Source organism: Chrysemys picta, chromosome 13, assembly GCF_011386835.1.
Source record: "Chrysemys picta bellii isolate R12L10 chromosome 13, ASM1138683v2, whole genome shotgun sequence".
NCBI classification, from domain to species: domain Eukaryota; kingdom Metazoa; phylum Chordata; order Testudines; family Emydidae; genus Chrysemys; species Chrysemys picta.
This window is the reverse complement of record NC_088803.1, coordinates 4,922,567-4,939,969: the sequence shown is the minus strand read 5'-3', so window position 1 is coordinate 4,939,969 and position 17,403 is coordinate 4,922,567. Positions and strand designations below refer to the sequence as shown.

The 17,403-nt window shown below is 49.2% G+C and overlaps 1 pseudogene and 2 gene segments (V, D, J or C); all 3 read right to left on the bottom strand.

Moving 5' to 3' along the window:
* The window catches only part of LOC101946746 (immunoglobulin heavy constant epsilon-like), a 253,341-nt gene extending 235,999 nt beyond the window's left edge, over positions 1-17,342 (bottom strand). The window contains 2 exon segments of the C gene segment in view: positions 16,746-17,069; positions 17,244-17,342. Of these exon segments, the coding sequence occupies positions 16,746-17,069; positions 17,244-17,289 (370 nt within the window).
* Positions 1-17,403, bottom strand: part of LOC122173242 (Ig mu chain C region secreted form-like) — a 1,717,225-nt gene that overhangs the window by 171,173 nt on the left and 1,528,649 nt on the right.
* LOC135975405 (putative V-set and immunoglobulin domain-containing-like protein IGHV4OR15-8) lies at positions 3,057-6,558 on the bottom strand (annotated as a pseudogene).

Genomic DNA, 17,403 nt, shown 5'->3' with positions numbered 1-17,403 from the left:
CATCATCTAGCCTGACCTGCTTAACACAAGGCATTGAACCTCACCCGATGATTCCTGCAACAAGCCCATAAGTAATCTTCGAGGTTTAGTATCTGATTTAGTAAAACCTGTGTGTGGCTCAGATTATCATCCACCTTCCTCTGAGAGACAAAGTGAGTGAAATAATATCTGTGATTGGACCAACTTCTGTTGATGAAAGAGACAAGCTGTCTGGCTACACAGAGGTCTTCTTCAGGTCTGACCTTTTCCAGACCCGCAGAGAAGCTCTGTGTTGCTCAAACACGTGTCTCTTTCACCATTAGAAGTTGTTTCAGTAGCAGATATTACCTCACCCACCTTGTGTATCTTAATATTTTTGGGACCATCAGGGCGACAACAACACTGCAAACAACCTTCCTCTGAAGCATCAGCTACCGTTGGAGTAGGACCGGATTAGCTGGACCTCAAGTCTCATCTGAGATCTAATCTTGTTTCTATGAAAGAGAAAAAAACTCACATGTTCCTTTACAGAGTTCTGGAATACAAGAGCATTCTCATTCTCTCTCGCTTTCTCTCTGCTTGTATCACTGCTTCCCCTACTGGAGGGAATGAGATCTGGTGTGTGTGTGTGTGTGTGTGTGTGTGTGTACACTTTCTACACTCACAGGGATGATGATGTAAATAACAATGTGATTCCAATACCATTGAGATTAACCGTTTCGACTTTTTGTATGTGGACACTCTTACACTTTGGTTATAAACTTTGCTTCCAGCCTTTTTCCTGGCTCCCAAGCTGAACCGCTGGAACGAATTTGAAACCGAAATAAGAGAATGCACAAACAATAAATAAACTGATTTATATTAATTCAGAGTAATTGAAGCGACAGCTGTTGATTCTTTAAGGTCACGGTGCCAAGATTCTCAGGACTGTTTAGCACAGAAGGAGTGTATTTGGGGAGAGGAGGGAGTGGAAAGGGGAAGCAGAAGATGTCCCTTCATTTCCGTCTAGTGCAAATTTCTTGTGTTTGCGTTCCCCTTTCTCTAGACAGATAAATTACAGCAAGATAGAGGCCAGAAAGTCTGGTCAGAATCCATGTCCCATTGATTTGCACAGGTCCCTGCTTTGCTCTGTGTCACTGTGTCTCTGGCGCAGTAATACGTGGCGGTGTCTACACCTGCCAGCGAGCGGAGCCGCAGGGAGAACTGGTTCTTGGAGGAATCTATGGCGATGGTGATTCGGCTCTAGAAAGATGAGCCGTAGTCTGTCTGCCAGGTGGAACTGCTGTAATATCCCTGCCCCAGCCACTGGCAGGGAGCTGGTTCTGGGCTAAATGGAGGAAACAGATTGAGATGCTGCTGCCCTGCAGCGGAACATGGGAAAATTGACGAGCTGATAAATTAATTCTGGTTGCAGGTGGGGATCTCTCTGGGGCCTGGCCCTTTTCATCAGGTGAAACTCAGGATTCTGATTTGTCTGGTAGCCCGGGGGGGCAGTCACAGAGCCTAATGAATGGCCAGGTTTTTAAAGGTATTTCAACGGGAATTATTAGGCGCCCAAATACCTTTAAAAATCTGGCTCTAAGTGATTTGCCTCAGGTCTTGCAGAGCAATAAACATGACAGATGTGCCTCTGGCCAGCTCCTGATCCCCGAATCACACTTCCTCCCGGCCAATGAAGATTCAAGATAATTAGGAAACAGCAACTGGACATTTTTCCGGATTGGAAACGAGCTATCAGCGCAAAGGGGGAAGATCTCAGGTGCCTTAAGAGAGGGCAGGGAGGTTGTAACAGGGAAGAGACGGCGCCGCTTCATTCAGGGACTCTCTCCCCTCCTGGGATCTTGTCATGGTGCGTATCACTGTGGGTCCCACCTGGTGCAGTAATAGGTGGCGGTGTCCGCAGCGGTCAGGGAGCGGAGCTGCAGGTAAAACTCATTCTTGGCGTCATCTTTGGCGATGTTCGCTCGGGTTTGCAGGTCGGGGGCGTAGTTCGTGCTCCCGGAGAAATGGATGCGCCCTACCCATTGCAGCCCTCGGCCGGGGAGTTGGCGCACCCAGTTCCACCAGGCGTGGGTAGCGATGGAGTCCCCCGACACGGTACAAGTCACTGTGAGGGACTCTCCGGGCTTCACCACTCCCGGGGCAGACGGGACCAGCTGGATCTGTGAGCGGACACCTTGGCGAAGGAGAGAAAAGGAGACGTGACGCTCCACGCTGCACTGCGGGCAGGGAGGAGAGCAGGGGCTGCGTGTCCCCGAGATACTCACAGAAGGGAGCCCCCACGAGGCAGAAAAGAAACCCCAGCAGCAGCAACGCCATTTCTGCGAGGTGTGGCAGGAAGGGGATACCCCGCAGCAGGAAGAAACGTGCCAGTGCGGCGCGGTGCCTGAGGCTCGTGGGATCCGGGGTTGGTGTTTAAGCAGGGCAGGGATTTGCATGTGGGTTTTGCCCAGCGGGGATGGAGGTTAAAGGGCTTGACAAGGGGCTCTGATTTAGCCAGAATCTTCTCCTTCCACGGGCCTGCACCTCACACCGGGGCGAAACACAGAACTGCTTTATTTGTGGGACGCTGGGCCATCTCTTCAAGTGACACCGAACAGTTTCAATACACTGCCACGGAGCTTAAAACCCTTCAGCTCTCCCTCCTCCTTGATTGACCCCCTCGGTTTGAGTGTCCAGACCTGTTCTCTCCACTGCTGTGTGTCTGTGTGGTGATGTCCCTGGCTGGATGTGGAATAAGGTCTGGGTCTTGTCATAGATGCGATTGTTTGGGTGTTGCAGACCCCTGCTGGGTGGAACCAGGGCCGGCACTTCCATTTAGGTGACTTAGGCGGTCGCCCAGGGCACCGGGATTTGGGGGGCGGCATTTTGCCGCCCTCGGTGGCAATTCTGCGGTAGGGGGTCCTTCCGCACTCCGGGTCTTCAGCGGCAATTCTGCGGGGGGTCCTTCGCTCGCTCCGGGACCTGCCGCCGAAGTGCCCCGAAGACCGGGAGCGCGGAAGGACCCCCCACCGCCGAAGTGCCCCGAAGACTGGGAGTGTGGAAGGACCCCCACCTAGGGTGGCAAAAACCCTGACGCCGTTCCTGGGTGGAACGTGTATGACTGTATTGCTGTGTGTCCCTGCCGCCTGTTATTGGAATTAAGGAGAACTGTCTCCATTTTAGGGATGGGGAAACTAAGGCACAGAGCGGTGAAGTGACTTCCTGTGGTCACCCAGCAACAGAGTCGGGATCAGAACCCGGTTCTCCTAAATTTTAATCCACGAGGGGCGCCTGCCTCCTCGTAGGACTGTGTCATAGCGCGTGGGTGCAAATTCATGTGTGTGTCACCGCTGCTCTCTGCTGGATTGAATGAGTCCCACCCGAGGAGAAATGCCAGGGTGTGTTTGTGAGGCCTCCTGGCTCCTGCTAGGTAGAGAAAAGACCAACTCCTTGTGTATGGGGGTGTCCCTCCCTCCCTGCTCGTCCGTATGGGAGGGAAGGAATCCGGATCAACTTTTGTGTGTTTATGTGTAGCGGCACAAACAGTTGTGTGTGTGTGTGTTTGCTACTCTTTCCCTGAGAGTGTGTGACTCCTGCTCGCTCGCTTGCTTTTCTGGGTCTATGTGTCTGTGCTGCCACCTGCTGGAAGGGATGAGAAGTCTTCTGAGTCGGTGTGTAGATACAGGTGTGTTTTTCATTACTCCTCCTAAAGAAACAGAATAAGACCCGTGCAGTGTGTGTTGTGTTGCAGGGAACTTGGTACACGAGGTATTTTCCAACTTCCCCTCCTGAAAACCCCTCCTGTCAGTGAGTCCCTTTCCCTCAGCTCCTAACGCCCAGTGCTAAAGGACGGTTTGCAAACCGGTTTCCCTTCTAGCGCCGATCCCCGCTTTGCTCTGGCTCACTGCCTGTGTCTGGAGCAGTACCACACGGCGGTTCCTGCAGCTGTCATGTCACTCAGCTGTGGACAGAACTCGTCTTCAGGGGCATTCCCAGAGAGGTTGAGAAAGTTTTGGAAAGATGAGCAGTAGGAATGTAGGGTTCCCGGCCCCTGTAACCCTCCCTCTGGGGGCTGACGGATCCAGTCCCTCTGCACAAGATAACCACCGATACAAGTCAGTGCGGGGGTCTCTCCTGGTGTCACTAGCTCCCAGTCGGAATGGACCAGCTGGATTTGGGAATGGTGATATTGAAGGACGAGGAGGGGTCAAAGAAATCAATAAGTGACACCACCCCGCTGGGGGAGAATGGCTTGGAACTTTCATAAGACCGTTTCCCCTTTTTGTGCCAGTCCCGCTTTGCTGTGTCACTGTGTCTCGGGCACAGTAATAGGTGGCGGTGTCTGCGGCTGTCAGCGAGCGGAGCTGCAGGGAGAACTGGTTCTTGGATGACTCTACTGCGATGAGAAGAACAGGAGGACTTGTGGCACCTTAGAGACTAACAAATTTATTAGAGCATAAGCTTTCGTGGACTATAGCCCACTTCTTCGGATGCATATAGAATGGAACATATATTGAGGAGATATATATACACACATACAGAGAGCATAAACAGGTGGGAGTTGTCTTACCACCTCTGAGAGGCCAATTAATTAAGAGAAAAAAACTTTTGAAGTGATAATCAAGCTAGCCCAGCACAGACAGACAGTTAGATAACAAGTGTGAGAATACTTATAAGGGGAGATAGATTTCAATGTTTGTAATGGCCCAACCATTCCCAGTCCTTATTTAAACCGGAGTTGATTGTGTCTAGTTTGCATATCAATTCTAGCTCAGCAGTTTCTCGTTGGAGTCTGTTTTTGAAGTTTTTCTGTTGTAATATAGCCACCCGCAGGCTATATTACATCATGTGCCAGCAATGCCCCTCTGCCATGTACATTGGCCAAACCGGACAGTCTCTACGCAAAAGAATTAATGGACACAAATCTGACATCAGGAATCAAAATACTCAAAAACCAGTGGGAGAACACTTTAACCTGTCTGGTCATTCAGTGACAGACCTGCGGGTGGCTATATTACAACAGAAAAACTTCAAAAACAGACTCCAACGAGAAACTGCTGAGCTAGAATTGATATGCAAACTAGACACAATCAACTCCGGTTTAAATAAGGACTGGGAATGGTATTTGAATAACAAATTTATTAGAGCATAAGCTTTCGTGGACTATAGCCCACTTCTTCGGATGCATATAGAATGGAACATATATTGAGGAGATATATATACACACATACAGAGAGCATAAACAGGTGGGAGTTGTCTTACCACCTCTGAGAGGCCAATTAATTAAGAGAAAAAAACTTTTGAAGTGATAATCAAGCTAGCCCAGCACAGACAGACAGTTAGATAACAAGTGTGAGAATACTTATAAGGGGAGATAGATTTCAATGTTTGTAATGGCCCAACCATTCCCAGTCCTTATTTAAACCGGAGTTGATTGTGTCTAGTTTGCATATCAATTCTAGCTCAGCAGTTTCTCGTTGGAGTCTGTTTTTGAAGTTTTTCTGTTGTAATATAGCCACCCGCAGGCTATATTGCCATCATGTGCCAGCAATGCCCCTCTGCCATGTACATTGGCCAAACCGGACAGTCTCTACGCAAAAGAATTAATGGACACAAATCTGACATCAGGAATCAAAATACTCAAAAACCAGTGGGAGAACACTTTAACCTGTCTGGTCATTCAGTGACAGACCTGCGGGTGGCTATATTACAACAGAAAAACTTCAAAAACAGACTCCAACGAGAAACTGCTGAGCTAGAATTGATATGCAAACTAGACACAATCAACTCCGGTTTAAATAAGGACTGGGAATGGTTGGGCCATTACAAACATTGAAATCTATCTCCCCTTATAAGTATTCTCACACTTGTTATCTAACTGTCTGTCTGTGCTGGGCTAGCTTGATTATCACTTCAAAAGTTTTTTTCTCTTAATTAATTGGCCTCTCAGAGGTGGTAAGACAACTCCCACCTGTTTATGCTCTCTGTATGTGTGTATATATATCTCCTCAATATATGTTCCATTCTATATGCATCCGAAGAAGTGGGCTATAGTCCACGAAAGCTTATGCTCTAATAAATTTGTTAGTCTCTAAGGTGCCACAAGTCCTCCTGTTCTTCTTTTTGCGGATACAGACTAACACGGCTGCTACTCTGAAACCTTTCTACTGCGATGGTGATCCTGCTTTGGAGGGATGTGGCGTAGTTTGTGCTTCCACCTTTAGTTATACGTCCCATCCACTCCAACCCTTTCCGGGACTCTGCCGGATCCAGCTCCAGTAGCAACAGCCACTAGAGATGACACTGCTGGAATCGCCAGAGACGGCGCAGGTCAGGGTGAGGGTCTCTCCGGGTTTCACCGCTCCTGGGCCGGACGGGACCAGCTGAACTTGCGAGTGGATGCCTGGAAAGAGGGAAAATGATTACAGGCCTTATTATTCCTACCCCAGTTTCACGCTGAACACCTCAAGTTTCGGGTATGAAAGTTCCCGGCGTTCTACAGAAATACTCACAAGTCAGGGCAGATAACAGCAAACCGGAAATCAAGAGAGACTCCATGATTTGTTAGGGCAGCGCTCAATCAGATATCACTGTCTGGCAGTGTCTGAGGAGCTGCGAGAACCAGGAGGTTTGTATTTAAACAGGAACCCCCCGGGGCAGCGATTTGCATGCGGGTTTCACGGGTGGGGGTAGGGGCGGTTATAAGGGAAGGCAGGGAGCTGTCTGTGTGTCTGGGGATCTCCCCCTGGGACATGACTACACCATACAGCAGAGCATTGCAGACATACATCCCTCCACTAGGCTCAGCTTGAGTTAACCCAGACTTTGTCCAGAAGCCAGAGGACAGAGTATCGAAGCCCACAGGAGGCAGGGTGGTCTAGTGGGTAAGGCCCTGGACTGAGACTCCAGAGACCTGGCTCCGCTGCTGGTGACCTTGGGCAGGTCACTGCTCTCTCCCTCAGTTTCCCCATCTATAAAATTACCTCCTTTGTAAAGCACTTTGAGATCTACATTTTACCCTAACAAATCATGAAAAGTGCCCTATAAAAGGTGTTGTTGTGGTTATAGATCACATTGTCTGAATCAGCTGATCCATTCCTGTCCAGTCTTTTCTTTTCCTTTTTTCCTTTGTTTTTCTTTTTTCTTTTCTTTCCGGTCCTGCTGAGTGACGATATTTATTCTTTTACTAATAGAAAGAAGGGGATCTATTGAAACCTATCACTAGAATTATTTCCTGCATTCCTTTTTCTTTAGGAGGAAATTCTGGTTTTCAAAGTCAATTTTGAAAGAGAGGAAGAGCCAGATTTCTAAGGTGCCTGTGAGCTGCCTTCAAAATCACCAACGTGCCCAACACCCTTTGATTTCAATGGGGAAAAGGCGCCGGTTTGCATTTTAAAAATCCCACTAGGAACCTAGATACCTTTACACATGTAACCCCAAATGCATTGGGCACCTTCAGCTTCCCTTGGTTTCAGTGAGATTTATTGGATGACCAGCACTTCTACAAAGGTTATCAGTTCTCCATGTTGGATTTTCTAAAGAACCTGAGTAATTTAGGAGGAATTCCTTTGACTTTCAATGAGATTTATGCTCCTAAATCACTGAGACATATTTACAAGGTACTTAGAAGCCTAAAGATGTTGATATATGTCCAGTGAGATATACAAAACTCCTTAGGTGAGTTAGGTACCTGAGTCCCACTATTGTAAATGCTACTTGGTATCTATCTGCACCTGTACATACTTGGGGCCAGACTTAAAGGTATTTTGGCACCCAGTGGGAATTTTTAAAATCATCTAAGTAAATACTTTGAACTCTGGCCCTTAGTTGCTTTTGAAAATCCCACACCTCATTCATGTGTGTTTCGTTAGTAATAAGTGATGCAGCCGGCAGGCAGGGTTGTAGGGAACAGATATTTATTGAGCCAGTGCTATGTACTTGGAGGCCCATGTTTGTCTATTAGCAGCTTGAACAAGCTTGCAATTCTGAGCCTGTGGTGTGACACCAAATTAGGACCCACTTAGATCCTGACCCTCTTTTATCCTGTTCCGCCCATCTTGTCATTCTTGGATATTTCAGTCAAAACTCATGAAACTATTTCTTCCTGAAGCACAATCATAGAAATTATTTGTGGGAACACACACACACACACACACACACACACACACACACACTCCGACAGTATATTAAATTCAGATAATGATGTGACCATCGATACATCTATCCAAAGTTGAAAATAAAATATAATGGTGTGACTGACCATCCATCCATCCATCCATCCATCCATCCATCCATCCATCCATCCATCCATCCATCCATCCATTCTTTCCTATCCAAAGCATGTACAGAAAGATCTCATTAATAGTCTGAAATCTATCTAGTCAGTCTTAATTAGCAAGAGAAGCCTAAAATACAGCAAGTCCCCTCTCTCTGTAACGTAGAGAAATTCCGCCATTCCTTAACATCCTGGTGACATGTTTTTTGAAATGGGTTGCATCACGGTGGGTGGTAGTATCTATGAGCTAAGATGTGAAAAAAAATATCTAATTTATTTGCAGCACAATAATAAGTGGTGGTGTCTTCAGTAGTCAGTGAATTCAACGTGAGATAATACTCATTTCTGGAAGTGTTCCTAAATATGAGTGATCGGTTTTGGAATGATGGGGAAGGTTGTGGACAGGGCCGGCTCCAGGGTTTTTGCCACCCCAAGTGGCGGGGGGAAAACCAACCAACCAACCAAACAAACAAAAATGCTGCGATCGCGATCGGCGACAGCTCCACCACACCGCGCCGCTTTCTTCTTCGGCGGCAATTCGATGGCAGGTCCTTCACTCTGAGAGGGACCGAGGGACCCGCCGCCGAATTGCCACGGAAGAGCCCGACGTGCCACCCCTTCCCCTTGGCCGCCCCAAGCACCTGCTTGCTCAGCTGGTGCCTGGAGCCGGCCCTGCTGCTGACAGAGACACCAGAGACTTTACAGGTGATACTGAGGGTCTCTCCAAGCTTCACCACTCCCGGGCCGGTCTGGACCAGCTGCGCCTGGGAGAGGACACCTGGGGAAAGGGAAACAAAGAGAAGATTGAATTAATCATGGAATGAATCTACGGATCAGTCCCTAATTTCCCTCCTTCCCCACAGACACTCGCGGAGAACAGGGAAAGGAAAAGCAACTGCGATTTTGTTCTTGTTTTCCTATGAGCGAAATCCCCCAGCAGGCAGGACCAGGCACTTCTGTGTCTGGGGAGAGACTGGGGCTCCTAGAACCAGGGGTTGGTATTTAAACAGGAACCCCCAGAGCAGGGATTTGCATGCGGGTTCCCCAGGGTGGATATAGGAGATGGCGGGGGGCGTGTGTGCTCAGTACATGGCGATGTCCCCTTTGGACAGGGGTCCCCTTTACACCCAGAGGGACCATGCGCTCAGCTCAGCACAGCGATACATTGGTCTGGTGATTCCCCGAGGGCCCCAGGAGACAGGACAGGAGTTGCAGGGTGAGTTCCTAAATCACCCAGACACTCCCTGTTGCCATTGGATAAATTAACCATGGGGCTCTGTCTGCACAGTTCCCATTCGTATTCGTGGGAGGTGTGTGCTCAGATACCCTAGGCGGTTGAGTCTGGGCCTCAGTTCCTCATCTGTAAAATGGGGTTAATGAGACTTCCCTGCCTCCCGTGCGGATTCTGAGGGTGGAAGCCAGGACTGGTTGGGAGTCACCCACACGCTCCTGTTGAATTGTTCACGTCATTTCAGCGGGGTTGTAAAGAGAATTTGGAAATAAATCCAACCGTTAGAAACAGGCGGATGCTCACACAAAACGGAGAAACCAGCGAAGGGGAATCAACAAGATTCAGCAAATGGAGCGGGGAATATGGTAAAGGGGGCTCGGTCTGGGAGGGTAAGAACCAGCTCTCTCTGTCTGAGTCTCTGTAGCTAAGAGGCCGCCTCGTGTAACTGGGAGCGGGAGACAGGTTGGATTTGCCCAAGTAACACCAGCAAAGAGCTCTCAGGGCACGAGGGAGGGACGCTGGCAGACAGGAAAGAGGCAGCTTCTGGCCTGTGATTGTGGTTGGTCAGGGACACACACTGGGGAGGGGGCAGAATTTGGCAGGAATATTAAACCTGTTCTCCTTCTGGACTTGAACCAGTGATAGGCCTTGGCTACACTGGCGCTGTACAGTGCGGCAACTTGCTGCGCGAAGGGGTGTGAAAAAACACCCCCCTGAGTGCAGCGCTGTACAGCGCCAGTGTAATCAATGCCTACAGCGCTGCACGCTCGCTCGCAGCGCTGCCAGCTACTCCCCTCGGAGAGGTGGAGTACATACAGTGCTGCGAGAGCTCTCTCGCAGCGCTGGCGGCGCGACTACACTCGCTGTGAAGTCCCGAGTGTAGCCAAGGCCATAGTCAGACCTCAGGGGTTAAGGAGCCGAATTAGCCATCCACGTTACCCGAAAGAGGCACAGTGGTGTGAATGACGGGAAATATTTAGTGTGTGTATGTGCATAAATATACATATAGCGGTAAAAGTGCCACAATAAATAAGTTAATAACTTAGTGCAAGTTGAGAACTGAATTGGTTAATAACACAGTAAAGGCACTCTGATTGGTTAGTAACTTGGATTGCTCCATAGTTAAATCGCACCCTGTTTTAATATCGGTGCTGGTCAGGGTCGAAGGAGACACATGCAGGGGTAGGCAACCTATGGCACGTGTGCCGAAGGCGGCACGTGAGCTGATTTTCAGTGGCACTCACACTACCCGGGTCCTGCTCACCGGTCCAGGGGGCTCTGCATTTTAATTTAATTTTAAATGAAGCTTCTTAAACATTTTAAAAACCTTATTTACTTTACATACAATAGTTTAGTTCTATATTATAGACTTATAGACCTTCTAAAAACGTTAACATGTATAACTGGCACACGAAACCTTAAATCAGAGTGAATAAATGAAGACTCGGCACGCCGCTTCTGAAAGGTTGCCAACCCCTGCATTAAGCAGTCACTCGCGGCTGGATCCCCACAGTCTGAATGTCGCTAGTTTAACCCAATCTCTGTTGGAGACCAGGGCGAGACCCGATGTGAAGGGTGGATTCTCTCACATCCTCAGCTGCGGGTTTCTTATGTGAAGCAGCCCCAGCCAGTCATGCTCAGAGACAGGATATTGGGCTAAATGGACCTTGACTTGGTCCGGCCTGGGAATTCCCCAGCTCCTCAAGGGGAAATGCAGCGCTGGATTCTGTAGTAACTGGAAGGGCTCTGGGATGGCTGCCCCCACAGTGATGGGAACGAGACCTGCAGGTGCTTGTCTGATTGATCCCCCCTGGGGGAGTCATGAGATGGGATCTCTGTGTGTCCGTGTTACCAGGAGCTGAGTGAGGAGACGAGGAATTTTCCTTCCCCGATTTCCACCTCCTAAACCCCCTTGTGACCAGTGTCTCACCCTGCTTCTAATGGAGACGTGAGTGTGACAGGGCCCTGAGTGACTCTAGACAATCCGCTTCCCCTTTTTGTACCAGCCCCGCTTTGCCTTGTGTCGCTGTGTGCGTGTATCCCTGACACAGTAATACATGGCGGTGTCTGCAGCTGTGAGGGAGGCCAGCTGCAGGGAGAACTGGTTCTTGGAGGTATCTGAAGAGATGGTGGTCCGGCTTTGGAGAGATGCGGCAAACCACTTTCTCCCGTCTGGTGGGTATATACTTGCTACCCACTCCAGCCCTTTCTTGGGGGGCTGCCGGACCCAGTCCCAGGCGTACCTGCTCTCAGTGATGGAAACACCCGAGACAGCGCAGGTCAGTGCGAGGGTCTCTCCGGGCTTCGCCGCCCCCGGGCCGGATGGGACCAGCTGCACCTGGGAGAGGATGCCAGGGAAAGAGAAACAAAGCAGGGAAGAAATTAGCCACCGAACGAATCTGTGGATCTGTCTCCAATTCTCCTGCTCACTAATAGACACTCACAGCTGGGGGCGGAGAACAGGGACAGGAAAAGCAGCAGAGATTTCATTCTCGTTTCCATGGAATGAGGGAAACTCCCCGGCGGGCAGGACCGGGCAGTTCTGTGTCTGGGGAGAGACTGAGGCTGCTAGAACCAGGGGTTGGTATTTAACAGGAACCCCCCGGGGCAGGGATTTGCATGCGGGTTCCCCAGTGGGTATAAAGGGAGGGACACCGCTAGCAGGGAGCGCTGTCTGTGGGAAGCAGAGTCACCTTCCTGTCAGCGGTGGCCCAAAGTCAATTCACCTTCATTGGAGCCCTTCAGGGAAGCAAGGGACTGTGGATCGGGTCCCTACACTGGGGGGGTTGAATCCAGCCTTCCAGCCGCGCCTGCTGCCTAAAGCCCCGGGCAGAGCTGAACAATAGAAACGAGAGAGAGGAGATGTCCAGAGACGTGAGACTCTCCTGGGAGTGTTGGATGGGGAAGGAGCCGCAGCTGTGGGGAGCCAGTGGCTGGTTCCAGGCACCACAGTGTGAGGAACCGCTTCAGGGAAAGGGGAGAGAGCTGGGCACGGAGGGACGGTGCGGGTTGTGGGCTCTGTCAGAGTAAAGGCCGTGACGGCAGTAACCCAGGGACAGTCTAGAGCCCACGCTCGGGGGAAACGCATCACCCTAGTGTCCGGTGCTTTTCCTGTAGCAGAGACACCTGGGAGGTTGTGTGTGTGTGTGTGTGTGTGTGTGTGTGTGTGTGTGTGTGTGAGAGAGAGAGAGAGAGAGAGAGAGAGAGAGAGAGAGAAAGAGACGGCTGGGCCCTGCTGGAGGGAGTGAAACTTGCTCTGTGCGTAGGGGTAGGTCAGTGTTGAAGCCCAGACAGTGACCTGTAAGCTATGCCTGGTTCAATTGGGTAACCGGTGACTCCAACCTATGCCCGGTACGATTCGGTTTGGGATATTGATGAGAAAAGCTGGGAATGGATCAGGGACAACCAATATTCTGGGGTCACAAACTCGTCTCTTTCTCTCAAACACCGTGGTGTGCAAGGAGAAGGCGGACAAAATGCCTGCTCATGGCCCTAGGAGAAAGGGAACAAGCTAGACTGCTGTACAGTAACCTCATCCAAAGTAGGCGTTGCACTGTTATAACTACATCTGTGAAAACATTACAGTCCTAACTCAAGTAGTTATACGGGTACAAAGCTGTGTGCAGAGAGATCTGAGTGCTCTAGGGAGCCGTGACTGATTTAGAAACAAAGTTGCACCAGTTTGACTTAGGCCTTTGTGACGAAGTGGGAATGTTCTTGATGTGTTATTTGAATGCTGAGTGGGGAGTATTAACCTGGGAAGGTTGCAGGGGAGTTTTGCTGGGACTGCCTGCATTGGGGAAGGGAGCATACCTGAGCATGTAACATGAGAACCCAAGAGGGGGTGGGGGGATTGGAGGCCAGGTAACACCTCTGCCTGGGAAACTGGACAAAGGACACAAAGGCTGGGGGAGGAGCCGGGGAAAAAGGCCAGAAAGGAGAGGGCTGAAGGGAGTTTCAGTTTGGAGCTGGCTGGGAAATAAAGAGGGGCGCCCTGACCAACAGGGCTGTGGCCTCCCTGGGGCCCCCAGATGGACCTAACTAAAGGGGGTTCTGTTGTCTTTATCGGTAAGATCTGTTTTGGACTGTGTTCCTGTCTCGAAATAAACCTTCTGTTTTACTGGCTGGCTGAGAGTCATGGTGAATCGCAGGAAGCCGGGGGTGCAGGGCCTGGTCTTCCCCACACTCTGTGACAACTGGTGGGAGCGGTGGGATCTACTGCACTGAGGGACCCGCCACCGAATTGCCACTGAAGAACCGGACCTGCTGCCCTTTCTGTTGGCCGCCCCAAGCACCTGCTTGCTGCGCTGGTTCCTGGAGCCGGCCCTGGTGATGATCTCTCAGATCAGCTCAGAGGCAGAAAAGTAAAGAAGTGTATTCTGGGTAACTTGGAAATAACCTTACATAGAGTTAGGGCCTGCGTCTACTCCCAGTGAAATCAGCAATGAAATTGCCAGGGTCCAGTCCTGCCCCAATGACAGGGATGGATATCTGAAATAATCCCACAGCTATCAGTGATGTGATGCTGGATTTGAACCAGTGTAAATGGGAGCAAAATCTGGTTTTCATTGACTGAGCTAACAGCAGGATTGGACTAGACGGAGAACGGGTCTGATTCCAGTAGAGCTGGGTGGGAAATGGGCTGTTTCCCCTCGAAAGCTTTTACTTGTCTTTTAAAAAAAAGAAAGCAAGAAAGAAATCTTGAAAAGATCTAATTTATTTGCAGCACAATAATAAGTGTGGTGTCTTCAGTAGTCAGTGAATTCAACACGAGATAATACCCATTTCTGGAAGTGTCCCTAAATATGAGTGATCGGTTTTGGGATGTTGGGGAAGGGTGGTGCACAGGGCCGGCTCCAGGTTTTTTGCCGCCCCAAGTGGCGGGGGGAAAAACAAACAAATAAAACTCACCGCGATCGCGATTGGCGGCAGCTTCACCGCGCCGCTTTCTTCTTCGGCGGCAATTCGGTGGCAGGTCCTTCCCTCCGAGAGGGACCGAGGGACCCGCCGCCGAATTGCTGCTGAAGAGCCCGACATGCCGCTCCTTCCCCTTGGCCGCCCCAAGCACCTGCTTGCTCACCTGGTGCCTGGAGCCGGCCCTGGATGTGGACCATCACCTCCACTAATGTGTCCAATCCATTCCTGCTGGCTCTGTTAAGTCCAACCGACACACCCCCAGTCATAAGTCTGAGTGATGGGGACACCAGCCACTTCACAGGTCAGCCAGAGTGATCCTGAGGGTTTCAAAACCTGCTCTCCTGATTGCAACCATCACTGTGTCAATTGTGTCTGAGAAAGGACACCTGGGAAGAACAGGGATAGGAGAATTCAAAGCACAAGCAACCACGCATAAGGAAGAAGGGATCTATCACACACACAAAAATGGTGTTAGACAAATAACTATGTCCCAGTGTCTCCCATCAAAACTCTCAGGGCCACAGGATGACAAGGTCAAGGGAAATGATCAAAGCTTTAATTGTTCTTTTATGGGAAGAGTCAAGAAGAATGAAACTGTCTGTCTAAGATTCGGATGGACAAAATCCTCTGGAAGTTTCTATTTAAACAAGAAACCCAGATGGCTGATGTGCATGAAGTGTACATGCTTCAGTGGCAGATATAAAAGCAACCAAGTGGTTATTTTGTCGCTACCTCTCTCCTTCCCCTTCTGTTCTTTAAGGGAAACACCTGTGCAGTTCAGGAAATGAATTTAAAAGCAAGTCAGAGCGGTCAGTGATTAGAGAATGAGGGGTACTGGGGAGTGTGGACTCTTGGGTTCTATGTTCACTTTTGGAAAGGGAGTGTAGGCTAGTGGGTTACAGCAGGGGCGCTTGGAATCAAGAATCCAGGCTTCCAGTCCCAGCTCTGTAAAGAGACTAGGGTGCAGTGTGTCTGAGAATCTGGGAGTCAGGACTCCTGGGTTCTATCCCGGATTTGGGAAGGGAATCGGGTCCAGTGGCTTACAGAAGAGGGGTTTTGTGAGCTAGGACTCCCTGGGTTCTATTTCAGGTTTGGGAGCACATTGGTGTCTAGTGGGTAAAGCAGAAAGGGCTGGAAGTTAGCACTCCGGGATTCTATTCCGCACTCTCAGGGGAGAGTGGGATCAAGTGGTTAGAGTAGGAAAAGGGGAGTTATGAAGCTCCCCATCTCCTGACTGAAGCACTGACTTTATTTGTGACCCGGGGAATGTCAATTAGAGTAAGATTTTCAAAGGAACTGAACATTCCAATTACTTTAGGCTGGGGGTTCTCCCAGAAACCTGGCACCTAACTCCCCTGTGTCCCCTTGGAAATTCAAGCACTATTGTGGCCGTTTAGATATCTCCATGACTTAAGGTAATGGAATAATATGAAGGCACAAATGCCTCAAGCGATGTGCACTGCGGGGAGCCATAGAAATTAGTAAAATTCTCCTGTAATTCAGGATTAATTTTGCATGATACAAGGTTGGGGGTGGAGGGAACCTTGACAGCATGAGAGCGCGTGTGAGAGAGAAGCAGAGAGAGAGAGAATAGATTTTTTTTTTTCAATATACAAGTGAAAGTCATATAAATAGCCAATTTGTTACTGTCTTGGATCGGAACAAGAAGCACCTGTGTTTCTTTCCCTTTCAGCTCTGACTGATTCTGTTCTTGCATTAATTTCAGTTCACTTACACATATACATGAACGGTTTGTGACCCACCTAGGGAGAAATTCACTGGGGTAGAAGTTACTGGAGTTATGTCCATTTACACCAGGAGAGAAATATTTATATATTTAAATACACAGAAATTTCTTTTCTTTTCTTTTCTTTTCTTTTCTTTTCTTTTCTTTTCTTTTCTTTTCAGTTGTTGGACCAAGCAGCACATTCTGCAGCACCTGGGCTTTGAGCAGGAATCTAGCTCGCTGAAACCAATGGACGTTGAAGTAAAGAGGGAATCTGTTGACTGAAATGGGTGTCTTTTAAGAGATTGCCCATAAAGAAATGTACGGTGAAGTTCTCAAAAGCGTCTAATACATTAGAAGCCTAAATCCCATTTTCAAAAATGACATGGGGTAAAAATTTCAGAAGCACTCAATGACCTAGGAACCCACTTCCCATTTTTCAAAAGTCACTTTAGGATTTAGGATCTTAAATCCCCGTCACTTCACATTAGATTTAGGGAAACATTCTCAAAAGCACCTCTGTGACTTAGTGCTTAGTGCTAGGTTCTGAAAGGTACGTAACTCCGAAAAACCATTTCCTATGGGGGCTAAGGCTGAGGCCTGTTTTTGTGCTAGTGTGTATCATGGTGGTTTATACATCCGGTAGGTGCTCCTAGCACAGTAGTATGTTGCTGTGTCCTGTGGACTCAGGCTGTCCACTCGCAGGTAGAACTCATCCTTGGAAGGGTCCACAGTGATGGTGGTTCGATTTTGAATGTCAGGGAGATAGTGGGTGTTCCCATATCTGTCTATCAATGCCAGCCACACCAGCCCTTTTCCTGGGGGCTGCCTGAGCCAATGCCACCAGTCTCCACCAGTAGAGAGCGCAGAATCTGAGACAGCACAAGTCAGACTGAGGGACCCTGAGACGGTCACCTCTCCTAAACCGGACTGCGTCATCGTAAACCCCAAGATGGGACCTGGCAAGAGAGAGAAAATACATTAATGAACAAGGTAATAAACCAGCAATCAAGGCTGGTTTTCTCAAAGACGTACACCCAAGGTCCCACTGAGAATGAACTGGAACTGGACACCTAATTCCCTGAAACCCAGCCCAAGTCATTATTTCCCACAGTCAACCCCCAAATACTCACACGTGTGGAAGGCTGAGATGGAAATGCAGAACAATAATAGATTCATATTTTTCTTTACTGGAGAGACTTCTCTGCCACGAACCACCAGCTCATTTCCTTGGGACAGACTCAGGTTCTGAGATTCTGGAGTTTCTCTTTAAAGAAGAAACCTGAGGGAAGT